General features: G+C 50.9%; 1 protein-coding gene across 1 annotated transcript; it reads left to right on the forward strand.

Annotated features, from left to right (window-relative positions):
• Positions 1-715: 715 nt before the first annotated feature.
• Positions 716-11,340, forward strand: PVALB (parvalbumin). The gene is made up of 5 exons (XM_006133802.5): positions 716-855; positions 3,873-3,940; positions 5,576-5,708; positions 6,080-6,189; positions 11,117-11,340. Exons 1-5 carry the CDS (start codon positions 782-784, stop codon positions 11,143-11,145), a joined length of 414 nt encoding a protein of 137 aa, XP_006133864.2. The 5' UTR covers positions 716-781; the 3' UTR covers positions 11,146-11,340.
• The last annotated feature ends 1,404 nt before the right edge of the window (positions 11,341-12,744 follow it).

Below are 12,744 nucleotides of genomic sequence, written 5' to 3' on the forward strand. Positions count from 1 at the left end.
GAAAGCAAAGGGAAGGGCCCTCCCCAAAATGCTGAAAGGCACCTGGGGCTCAGTGGCTCTTCCTTGTTATTCCTTTTGTGATAGAAAGCAACCCACATCCCTATAGTCATGGGTGTGGACCAGAAGCTAGCGGTGGCTGGAGATGAGACAGCTCCATTTCCTGGCCCTTGAGTGTGAAGGAAGAGCTTGTCTCACCCCAGAAGTGGGACTAATAACAGATATTACCTCACCCGCCTTGTCTCTTTAAATCATCTAATTCACTGGTGGCCCAGTGCAGTCTGAGCGCAGAATTCCCCCTGACCAAGGCTCCAGCGGGACTCTTGACCCTTATTCTCTCTCCTAACCAGAGGGCATGAGCCAAGGCAGCACACAAGGAAGGGGCAGGCTCCCCGGTCCCTAAACTTGCTCCCCCTTAGTCTCTGATGCTCCCTAGAGTAGAGGGCGTCTTCCCACCCCTTCTTTCCCAGCTCGCGGCCCCCTTTCACCTGGGGCTCCCTGCCGCGCGATCACCCAGACAGCCATCCGCCCCAGATGCCAAACCGAACCCCTGGCGAGAGCGCACCACAAACTCCGCAAGGAAAGCGTTGCACCGGCCGGCCAAGGGGACAGGTTTCGGGAGCTAGGGGAAGTTGGGTGCCAAGGATTATTAATAGCGCCCCTTGATTAGCGGGGAGGGGGAAAGTGAATGTGATACTGAGTATGTCCCTGGGCAACTGACACCGGTGAGGAGGGGGTATGGCCCGCCGAAAATAGAAAAGGCCAGGAGCCTATATAAGTGGGGATGCCACCCCGGCTGTCACCTCCCCCTTGGCCACCTCCAAACCCAGCAGCCCAGCGCTTAGGAGCAATCAGAAGGTAAGTAGCGAACAGCTCGGCCCAGTGCTACTGCAGGGATGGGCTCGCCCTGGCAGAGAGACCGGGACTGCAGCCTGAAGGAACGCAAGGGGGGGCGCGCAAGGAACAGCCGGGGGAGACCGCCGGGAGCCCCGCTTGCGAGCGAACGGCCGGCAGCTGGCAGAGCCCCGAGGAGGAGAGAGACAGGCCCGTGCCCCCAGGTCCCCGTGCCCCCAGCCGTGGGGGAGGGACGTGGCCAGGAAAGGGTGGTGCAAGCAGCAGCATCTCCCGCCAGACCCGCACCCACCCACCCTGCTGAAGAAAGGGACGGGCTGTAACGCCCGCTCCCTCCCCACCCCCTCGGGGCTGCTCTGGAGAGTGCGCCTGGCCCGGGCTCGCAGGCGGCTCCCGCTGGCGGCTGTGGGGGGGGGGAAGGGTGCTGTCTGCACTGCTTGGCGGTGGGGGGTTAGTGGCACTTTAGCTGTCCCTCCCGGTGGGGCTGTCTGCCGGCCGCTGGCCCGGGCTCACGTGGCAGCCAGGACAGTGGCAAGGGGGCAAAGCAATGAACGGGGCAGCGGAAGAGGCGGGTGGATGGGGGAGGGGGGCTGAAGGGCCGCGTTGTGGCTCCAGCTGGTGTTAGACGGGGAGCCCGCTTTAGACCAGGGTCTCGTGTGAAAAACTGTCCCCGCGTTTTCGGCCGATCCCCGGCCGCTTGCGGAGCGGTGCGCTCAGTGCTGGTCCTGGGCACCCAGCTGGGACCCCATCGCAGGGCCACCCTGGCCTCTGCCCTCCGCCTGCCCCCATTAGCCGGTGCCCGCTCACTTTTCCGGCTACACTAGCCGCCTTCTAGCAGCCGCGATACTGCGAGGTGGGGGGGGGAGGGTAGATGCGCTCCGCAGTAATGGAGCCATCCGCTCGGAAGCCTCCCGAGCAACGATTTCCCTTGTTTCTCGCTCTCGGGCCAGGTCTCCAGCCCCGGGGAGCAGAGTTGGAGAGCGGGGAGGTTCGGGGGTTGCTGGGGAGCGCGTCAGAGACGCTGGCATGAGGCTAACGCGTTTGGGGTGGCCCCGAGTGAGCCGAGACCGGCCCGCTGCTTGAGTGACCCCCCCCCCAAAGCTGTGCCGCGAGTCCTGGGCTGTCAGCGAAAGGGGTCCGAGACCGAAACACGAGCCCCTGCGCCCAGAGAGTCTCTTTCTCGCCCTGATGCGCAGGGAAGGCTGGGCGCACCATGCGGTTTCGGTGAGTCCAGGGCCAGCGAGCCTCAGCACGGCGATGAGAGAGGCCAGGCAGGGAGCAGCAGCTGCTTCACACCAGGCTGCTTCGTGGGGGGCGGGGGGATTACAATAGGGTCCTCTCCTCCTGGGCGCAAGCAGGGGCGTCCCCCTGATGAGGAGCGGATGTGAACAGTTGCTGAATCCCGAAGATCATGCCAGGGTGTGGGTGCCTCTTGAGTAGCTGGCCATGGCAGGGACATGGGGCATGGCCCTGGGCTGATGAGAGTGGGTCCGGAGCTCCGCACGCCATCTTCGGGGAAGGTTGTGTCACCCTCTGGCTCTTTACTCAGGGCCAAAAGGCGCCGCGATCCATCCACCCCTGGCTCCTCAAAGGGGAGACGAGGGCGCAAGAGCATTCGCTTGGAGCACAGGACAGAGAAACCGAACTGAGTCCGGTTCGCGTTGCGCCCTGCTCTAGGTAGGGTCCGCTTTAGCCTCTGCTTAAGGGAGAGCCGACCCAGGCATCCTCTGCGCACCGGGCTGCTATGAAAGAGGAACTCCCTCCTGCCCGGAGCAATACCCCAAACGGGGAGGAGACGATGCCAAAGAGTCAAGAACCGCCATCCTGCCCGCAGTGAGGGGCTTCTAGTGTTAAGGACCCCAGTATTGTATCCACCCATCTCCCGTGCGCTCAGCGGCGTGTGGGACAAGTTCTACCTGCACTGGGATGGAGAGGGGCGTGTTCCCTTAAGACTCAGCTGCTGAGGAACCATGGAGGCTGAACAAAGTTTCTCCTGTCTCTGGGCCCGATCCTTCCAAATCTTCAGCAGGCCCGGCAATCCCATTGCCTTCGAGAGGAAGAAGCGGCGGGGTCGGGCCAGGAGCTGTGATGGGATCCTGCTGCCAGAAGCAGGATCTGTCACACTCCCCGGCCCTTGTTGGAGTCACTCCGATGCGCAGCAAAGGCGCGGGCACCTGCCACATGGTCGGGATCTGCCCTAGCGAGCCCTGACAGTGGCTGTCCCAACCTTTCGGCGCCAGCACCCTGCGCTGCCCCGGAGGGTGGTGGACTCTCCGATGGCTATTTATATGAGGGCATGGCGGGGCGGCGGTGGGGGCAAGGCGCTTGGCAGGAAATTCAGACACGGGGCCAGCCCGCAGCTCTGGGAGCAAAGCAAGATCACGCCTGAGGCTGCTGCGGGCGCAGGGCTGCGCATCAGCCTCGTGCCTTTAGTGTCCCCCCCCCCCTCCGCTTGCCTCGTGTCCACAGCGTGTCGTGTGTCCCTGGGAGGGCCAGGTGGCTGACTTGCGCCGCTGAGCACCCAGGACTGGGAGGAGCGGGGGGGGGGGGGGGGGACGCGTCTCCGCGCGGGCAGGTGCTCGTTTGGCGCCCACCCTGGAGAGCGCGGCATATGCTGCAGTGCCGCTCTCCGCTGTCACTGGGACAGCTCCCTGCCGACTGGCGGGCGCAGAGAGGGGCCCGCGCTGCACCACTACCTCTCCTCCCCCGCCCCCGGGCGCCTGCCCTTGACACGCCTCCTTCGCCAGCCTCGAGCAGCCCCTGGCGCGGCTCCAGCGGGGCTTAGTCTCCAGCCTTCCAAACCCCCCCCCCCCCCCCACACACACACACCGGCACCCCCGGCGTCTTTCCGCAACCGGGCTAGCGCCAGCCCGCCACTTTCTCCCCCGAGAGCGCCAGCTGGCGCGGGTCCAGCCCTTCCCGGTGTGCCATCCCCACCCGGCACTGCAGCTCTGGTCATATGAGCGGCAATGAGCAGAAAGGCACTTTTGAATCTGTGCGCACTCGCCCCTCTCTTCCCACAGTGGCAGGATGGCTATGACGGACCTGCTCAGCGCGGCGGACATCAAGAAGGCGGTGGGAGCCTTTGCAGGTGAGTGGCTTTGCTCCCTCGCCTCCCCTCGGGGCTCTGGGGCGATTTTGCTCCGCTTTGGGGAAGGGCAGAGGCGCCGGCTGGATCAAGCATCCGACGGAGATGGGGAGAGAAGTGCAGCGGGAGCCTGTCGGGCTTCTTACACCCGGGATGTGTCCTCTGCAAACTTCCCCGGCGCTGCAGAGCCTGACCCGCTCCCTTCCCCCCTGGGCAGCACAGGCGGACACTGTTCTTAGGGCGGGGGTACGCACAGCTGGAGCAAAGCTATAGCCACCTTGCGGGTGGGGAGCAGAGCCTAGGGGACATCCCCACCCCGTCCTAATCGCCCCCAAACCCAGCCCCGAGCGTTGCGGGGTTCTCGTTTCAGTGGCACAGTCAGCTGCTGCAGCCTGTCTGTCCGTTCGGGGTTTGCTCTTCGGGCTGGGGATGAGTGAGCGCGGGGCTCAGCCTGCTGAGTTGCACTGGCTTCCCGCCGCGCAGATGGCTGCAGTGGTCCATGCTTCAGGCACAGATGCCTCCAGGTTCAAACTCTCAGCCCGCGCTCGACAGGTGACCCCCAAACAAACCGCAGCGTCCTTCGGGCGCCGGCTGACCCCCGGCTTCTGTCGAGCACGGCCGGGCTCTGTGTTCTCAGGTGAACGCCTTGCGAGCCCCCAGAACTAACCCTGCCTTTCCGGCTGCCGAGGGGAAAGCCCCTTTCCTCTTGCTGCTATCCTACACACGCACACACACACACACACACACACTGCTGCCATACCCACACACACACAGCTGCTGCCATCCTACACACACACACACACACACACACACACACAGTAGGGGACCTGGGACCAGGACTTGTAGTCCCACCACAAAGTGACATTAACCGCGGTTTAGGACTCAAGCATCTCCCCCCAGACTGCCCCCCCTTTTATCCGAGGCACTGCTGCTGGGAGGAGGGTGCTTTGCAACCATGAAAGCCCGCTGCACTTTGATTGCCCCTAACATTATAGGGGCCCATATGGGCAGGGGTGCTGGGGGGGGAGGGAGCATTGGACCAGAACTCCATCCTCCTTCTCCCCTTTCCTATCAGTGGTACCAGTGCAGCAGAGACCTGCCTCGGAGTACAAACTATTCATCCCTATGGCCACTGGGAGTTCCAAGGTGCTGTGTGGGGATAGAGGAACCGGGAGGTGTCAGCCTGACCTAGAGGCAAGGCCGATCAGGCTGAGCAGGCCAGAGCTCTGATTTCTGAAAGCGGACATTTTAAAACGTGTTGGGTGCAGTCTGAGTCCTGCTCAGGTTTCAGGGGAAGGCTGGTACTTCCCTTGGGGAGATCCCGCTGTGTAAGCACTAGAGAGAAGGGAGGAGAGCGGGGCTTACTTCCCACAGTGCCTCTTTATGTGACCTTGGGTAAGTCACTTCCTTTCCCCTTCTGCACAGTGGGAGCATTGCGTGTCTCCCACCTTTTGTCTATTCAGGATTTAAGCTCTGGGGCAGTGACTGCCTAGGGCTCAGCCTATGTACAAGGCCTACCACACTGGGGCCCTGACTGAGCAGCCTCTAGGGGGAGAAGGAGAAAACCTGGAGCCTGCATCTACATACCAATGTGCAGCAGCCCCTAACTAACCCAGCCTCACTCATCTTCCCCCGCAGCTGCCGAGTCCTTCTGCCATAAGAAGTTCTTTGACATGGTGGGACTGAAAAAGAAGAACCAGGAAGATGTAAAGAAGGTTTTCCACATTCTCGACAAAGATCGAAGTGGCTTCATAGAGGAGGACGAGCTGAAGTAAGCGAGACGAGTCCTCCCCGTGTCCTTGATATTTTCATTTGAGTAAATCACACCCTAGTACAGCGGGGTCCTATCCAGTCCCCTGCCTGCCCTGTCTTGGAAAGCATCCGGCTCTTTGCATGGTTCCAAGGGGGGAGTAAACAGTTAAAAGGATCACATCTAACTTTATGTGGGCGGTGTGTTGTCTAACAACTACACCATCTTAAACTGTCAGGGGACAGCACTCCTTGCCGTGTGGTAAAGGTCACTAGCTTTGCCTTTGGGTTCCATTGCATGTCTCAAAACCCCTGCCCATAATCTCAAAAAAACAGAAAGATTAAACGCTGCTGCTGAACCAGCCTCCTCTTTGTCCTGTGCCTTTTCATTAGATTTATACTGAAGGGCTTCACCCCCGATGGCAGAGACCTATCTGATAAAGAAACCAAGACACTCCTGAGTGCTGGAGACAAGGATGGCGATGGCAAAATCGGCATAGATGGTACGTGGCTCCGGGAAAGGTCAAATTCTACCCCTAGTACATAAATTCCACCTTAGGTTTCATTGCCGGCTGTAGTTTTCTGGAGGGCAGATTAGGATTTAGGACTTGTTAAATGTGCAGTGCCTTCCTCGTGCAGAAACTGAGTCCCAACACTAGTGGGAGCAGGAGTTCACAGAAACCCAGATTTAGCACAAGTTGGGAGAAAGCAAAGGCAGACTCACACAACAGAGAGCTAAAGGGCTCCATACAACTCCCACTTGTGTCAGTGGGAGTCTTTCCATAGATAGCAATGGTCTCAGGATCAGGCCCTCAGAGTTTATAGGAGCTGAATTTGGACACAGGGCTGACAGAGAGAGCAAGCAGGAGCTAAGCTCCATTAAAAATGCTGTTGCATTTCAATGAGAATATAATGCATTGAGTTTTGATGGGTTAGCAAAGCAAATTCTATTTAAGTCCAATGTATGGCCTTCATGCCATCATTGTGTATCCAAGTTCCCACAATGGCTGTGTCTAGACTGGCAAGTTTTTCCGCAAAATCATCTGCTTTTGCGGAAAAACTTGCCAGCTGTCTACACTGGCCGCTTGAATTTCCGCAAAAGCACTGACAATCTCATGTAAGATTGTCAGTGTTTTTGCGAAAATACTATGCTGCTCCCATACGGGCAAAAGTCTTTTTCTGAAAAACTTTTGCGCAAAAGGGCCAGTGTAGACAGCAGAGATTTGTTTTCCGCAAAAAAACCCGGATCGCGAAAATGGCGATCGGGGCTTTTTTGCGGAAAAGCGCATCTAGCTGGCCACAGACGCTTTTCTGCAAAAAGTGCTTTTGCGGAAAAGTGTCCTGCCAATCTAGACGCGCTTTTCCGAAAATGCTTTTAACGGAAAACTTTTCCGTTAAAAGCATTTCCGGAAAATCATGCCAGTGTAGACGTAGCCTACATGTATATTATAGTATTTATCTTCATGGGAAAGATGAAGAAACCTGTCATCCAATTTCATTAACTATCAAGATGATATCATCAGGTTTACAAGAAAGGGGCACATTCTTGACCCATGCATGGCTAAGAAATTTGGAAACTGATCTTTTGCTCTTCCTGGCATCTTAAACTAGCCCACCAACTACATTTCTCCTTTTCCTTCTTCTTTTCTCTCTTCCACATTACTGAGGTTCTTCAAACAGCTATGAAGATGTGCAGATCCAAATGAAACCTTTCCCCATTATAAGAGAAGAGGGGGAAGGCAGGGGCTCTATCTGGAGCATTATGTCAGCTCAAAAATAGAAAATCACTAGGGATGACTTACAAAATTACCCAATGAGAGATGACATAAGCTCAGCTGCCTGTGTAAGGCACACCAGTAGAAGAGTGTCTATGAGCCTATTTCTAGGCTACAGCCTCTTATGTCCTCAGCCCCTGATTATGTCACAGTGGCATATGAGCAAACCAAGCGGTTGCTGATTAGTATCAGCAGTCTTGAACTCAGGGTTCTATGTTCAAAATCTCAGATACTTTCACTTGCTTGATTACTTACAGACCCTTCCTAGTCCCACTCAGATCAGTGGCTCAACTCCCAGAGCTCTGAACAGGAGTTGAATTTTCAGTAGTCAAGTCCTCTGAAGATCCTTGTAAGGATGCTCAGAGTTGACTATCCAAGTTGATACCTCCACAGCCATGAAACAGGAGCAATCTCAGTAGAGTTGAAAGAACACTCTACTTATAAACTATTTCAGACTCAGTGGAATAGCCGTGTTAGCCTATATTTCAGACTCATCTTAGTTTATATGAAAGAGAACAGTGTTGGAGTCACTTAAATTAATGCTGTGGCAAACATTCAAAAATAGTGAAAAACAAGTGAAACAATGCAGATCTGTTGTATGAGAGCAGCAGAAGTATTTCCTTTGTCTGAGTCTCTTCTCCAATCAGTTTTACATCTGTGTAAAAATCCACTGAATTCTTTGGAGTTACTGTAGATTCACACGAGTGTGTGAAGGGAATCAAGCTTCTTATTCTTTTCTTCAGCACATTCCTGGTCACATCTTCACCAAGCAACATACTAGAACTCTCCTCCCTCCCAAGCCTCACTTTTCCAGCAAACTCATGCACAAGTGAGGTTTGGAGTGTGTGGCAATTTACCTGCTGTGGAAGACAGAGCAAAAGAGCGAGGGGAAATAGTGATCAGTGACATGTTTGAGACAGTTTGCTCTGTCTTACAATATGAATGATTCCAGAACCAGAATAGGGAGATCCAGACTTTTCCCAACAGATCACAGCATGTATCTAATACATTAATTCAGGCCCCATGCTATCTGAGGTTTTGGGAATACTTCTAATTCTACCAATCTTTTTCTCACAACTATGTCATAAAGATGGTCAGAATTCAAATGCACTATATGTTGGCCCAAGTTAAAAAAATTAGGAGAAAAATCAGGAGAGGTTAGAAAATGCTCTGATGAGTTTTTCTCACTGTTGCACTTCTATGTGTCCCAAAATAATGTATTACAAGTTGGGGGAGAAGAAATGATTAGTCTATAATAAGTTCACACACATAAAATAAAATACCACAGGTTTGTTCTTTGTCCCCCTGCAATGTTGAGGGAAAGTCTGCTGGTGGGCCAAAGAGCATTTCAGAATAAAGTGAAAATAAGTTTTATATAATTATAACTCTGGAATTCTTAAACCTGAGATATTGAAAATATAGGAATCATTCATACACATCTTTGGAACATATAGATAAGTTATTCATATACATAAATATATTTTATTAAATAAATAACTTTAAACTACACTGACAATGTACCATTATAGCATCAATATAACTATACTTTAGAAAATATCTGGCTATAACCATGTTTACATTTTATTCCATATACAGCAGATGTTAGAAAAAAGATTAAACTATTGTTGCCAATGCATTGAAATGTGCTATCTGATATACATTAAACACAAGGGCTACGTCTAGACTGGCATGATTTTCTGCAAATGCTTTTAACGGAAAAGCTTTTCTGTTAAAAGCATTCGCGGAAAAGAGTATCTAGATTGGCACGGATGCTTTTGCACAAAAGTATCCGTGGCCAATCTAGATGCATTTTTGCACAAAACAAATCTGAGCTGTCTACACTGGCCCTTTTGCACAAAAGCTTTTGCGCAAAAGGACTTTTGCCCGAACGGGAGCAGCATAGTATTTCCGCAAGAAGCACTGATTTCTTACATGAGATTGTCAGTGTTCTTGCGGAAATTCAAGCGGCCAGTGTAGACAGCTGGCAAGTTTTTCCGCAAAAGCACGTGCTTTTGCGGAAAAACTTGCCAGTCTACACAGCATATTCTGCACCACTAATCCTAGTTTCGATTTACATCCTATAAAACAGGGAATGGGGAATATAAGGCCTGGAGGCCAGTTGCAGCCCCCATCTTGCATGGATACAGCTCCTGAAACTCAGGCCACCCCACCCCCCAGCATTGGGAAGCACGAGCTAGTGCTCCAGCCCCCTGTCATCTCACCATGGGGCTGGGTCACACAAAATCTACTAGCCTGGGTCCCTCTTGTGCAAAGGGAATGTAGGGAGTGTCTTTCTCCCTTTCAGTCCGGGGTCACATCAGTGAGAGTGATTTTTCTGTGGGTCAGCAGCCCCTAACCCCAAAAAGGTACTGTACCCGTGCTATAGAATGAAGAACTGATGAGTGTTAATTCACTTTAATCTCTACTGGCATCTCTGAACAGGATGGCCTACTAGGGTTTATCAAAAAAATATTCTGGAACACTCTACTGTAGGCATTCATTATGTCACTGTGGTTATATGATTGACCTCATTGCTAGTAATTGTTTCCTAACATCTAAGATCCATTTTCCATACTTTTACATTTCAAGGCATTGCTCCTCATTATTTCACCTGTCAGTAAAGTCTTCTCATGTATTTACAGCTAGTTACATCCCACATTTGTCAAAGTTACTCTAAGTTGAAATATTAAAATCCCCTAAGTCTTTCCTTTTGAGGACTTGCCTTCTAAACTGTTCATCAGCTTTGTTGCCTTTCTTTAGATTCCCTTCACTTTATCAGTGTCTTTTTTAATATACTGAGGTACTCAAAACTTTACACAGTATTCTCACTTGTCACCATTCCAAGTCTGTATAGAGAGAGAAATTATGAGTTCCTTGGGTAATACATTATTCAAAGCTCAATGTGGGAGAGAGTTATTGAGATGCCATTACACCTTTCCTCTGCTTTATAATCTTTGCTTCAAGATTTATTGTTTACCCAAAACACAAGGAAACTAAATGCAAGTACATTGATTTTTTTAAACTGCTACAGTTGTAAATAAATAGCAATAAAAGCCACAGGGTGAAATTCTGGCCCTATGAATCAATGGGAATTTTGCCATTGACTTCAATGGGGCCAAGTTTTCCCCTAGTGATTTTAAAGCAGACGGAATCGCAGCCTTAGACTTTAAAAACGTACTGGCTTCGGTCAGTTTGCCAAATATCATTATGAATTATATTTAATATATTTATAATACTGGGGGCACAAATGAAAAGTCTTTCTGACATGGTGCCAGCCAATGACATAGTGGAATTCATTGCACTACAAAACTCTGCAGTGCATGCCTTCTTTCTGTTATGTGATGTCTGTTGGGTTAAAAAAGGAAACAGATATAGTGACTTAGCAGTTAAAGCGGCTGGCCAGCCAGGCATCAATGGGCAGTCTAGGTGGACTGACGTATCCTGAATTCCCTCTCTGGCTTCTCAAAAATATTTTTGCTTCACTATGAGGTTTTCTGACCCTCTGATGATTCAGGTTTATGAGCCATTCAGTTATTTAAAAAAGTTGTCAATGAAGTTGATCCGCTGACTTGGTGACTTTATGAACCTCTTTTAATGTGCTGCTTCTTTACTTACTTTTTTTTTGCCATTTTTAAACAAATTTTCTCTTCTCCAGAATTCATAACTTTGGTGGCTGAATCATAAAGCCTTTGACCAATCTGAACCCTCCATCTGCCCTTCATCGCCTGATTCCAACCTCCTTCTGCTGACCTCCTTGGCTCCTGTTCTATTTATTTATATTATTTTATACTCCCACTCTGTTCTCTGCAGCCCTGTAACTCTTTAACTGTGCTGAAAGATGCTGTTAAAATAATAAAGGTCACATCAATTTGGGCTCTACTTTCTGACTATCACATGTTCCTTCCTTCATTTAGGTGTGGAATATATTTAAGAGGAAGGGGATATTGTACGGGTTTTTTGCAGAAACCATGCCTGCTTTGTATCTCTGATTAGAGTAAGGTAGGAAGCATTTTAAATAATTATTTGGTGTGAAATATACCCAGAGGCTACGTCTAGACTGGCATGATTTTCCGGAAATGCTTTTAACAGAAAAGTTTTCCGTTAAAAGCATTTTCGGAACAGAGCGTCTAGATTGGCAGGACGCTTTTCCGCAAAAGCACTGTTTGCGGAAAAGCGTCCATGGCCAATCTAGACGCGCTTTTCCGCAAAAAAGCCCCAATTGCCATTTTCGCGATTGGGGCTTTTTTGCAGAAAAGAAATCTCTGCTGTCTACACTGGCGCTTTTGCGCAAACGTCTTTCGGAAAAAGACTTTTGCCCGAATGGGAGCAGCAAAGTACTGATTTCTTACAGTAGGAAGTCAGTGCTTTTGCAGAAATTCAAGCGGACAGTGTAGACACCTGGCAAGTTTTTCCGGAAAAGCGGCTGATTTTCCGGAAAAACTGGCAAGTCTAGACACAGCCAGAGTGATTCATTCAGTCAACATCCCTGCATTCAGGTAAGACTAATTTTACTGTCCTTAACCATCTCTGATAGATGGATGCATAGGCAAAGCCTTGAAAAATATCCAGCAATGGCAAATACACAACATTATTTGGCAGCTTGTTCCTCTGATTTAACTATTCTTATAGCTATGCATTTCTAATATTTAACCTATGTTTTCCTTGAGTCATGTCAATGGTCAAGACACTGCTCTCCACCTTTATTGTTTGTTAAATCGTGTACAGGGCCTGGAGATCTTTGGAGGAAAGGTTCTATAGGAATATCAGTTGGCATCTGTCATGCAGGAGGCTAATTTCACACTACTGAAACATAGTCATTTCTGAGATGGAGTGCAGTGTGTATTTACTAGCAACACTACACACCTACGTAGGCCTGGAATGAAGAACAATTCACTAAATGAAACCACTGGGGGAATTTTTGAAAAGGAGAAAAAAGTAAACACATGTGCTGAGATTCAGCCATGATACTTGTGTTAAAATTTCTATTTGTTGTGAAAAATATCATGGAAATGTTAATACTACTGGTTACTGAGTCACCACCATTGCATCATACAGAACACCACTCCCTACCACAGGTGCAGGCAAAATACAGCCCATGGGCTTAATCTCGCCCACCATGATCCTCTGGGTTACCAATGGCCCATGGCCCAGTGGAACCCTAGAGCAGCCTCCCTGCCTGCTGTGCCCCCACACACCACTTAAAGCAGCTGGCTGCCGGGGCCAGCTTGTGTATCTCTGTGCCATGAGCTCCCTGTGGTGGGGGAGGAGGGGTTCTGCATCCTG

The sequence above is a fragment of the Pelodiscus sinensis genome, chromosome 1, assembly GCF_052426305.1.
Source record: "Pelodiscus sinensis isolate ZL-2025 chromosome 1, ASM5242630v1, whole genome shotgun sequence".
In the NCBI taxonomy this organism is placed as follows: domain Eukaryota; kingdom Metazoa; phylum Chordata; order Testudines; family Trionychidae; genus Pelodiscus; species Pelodiscus sinensis.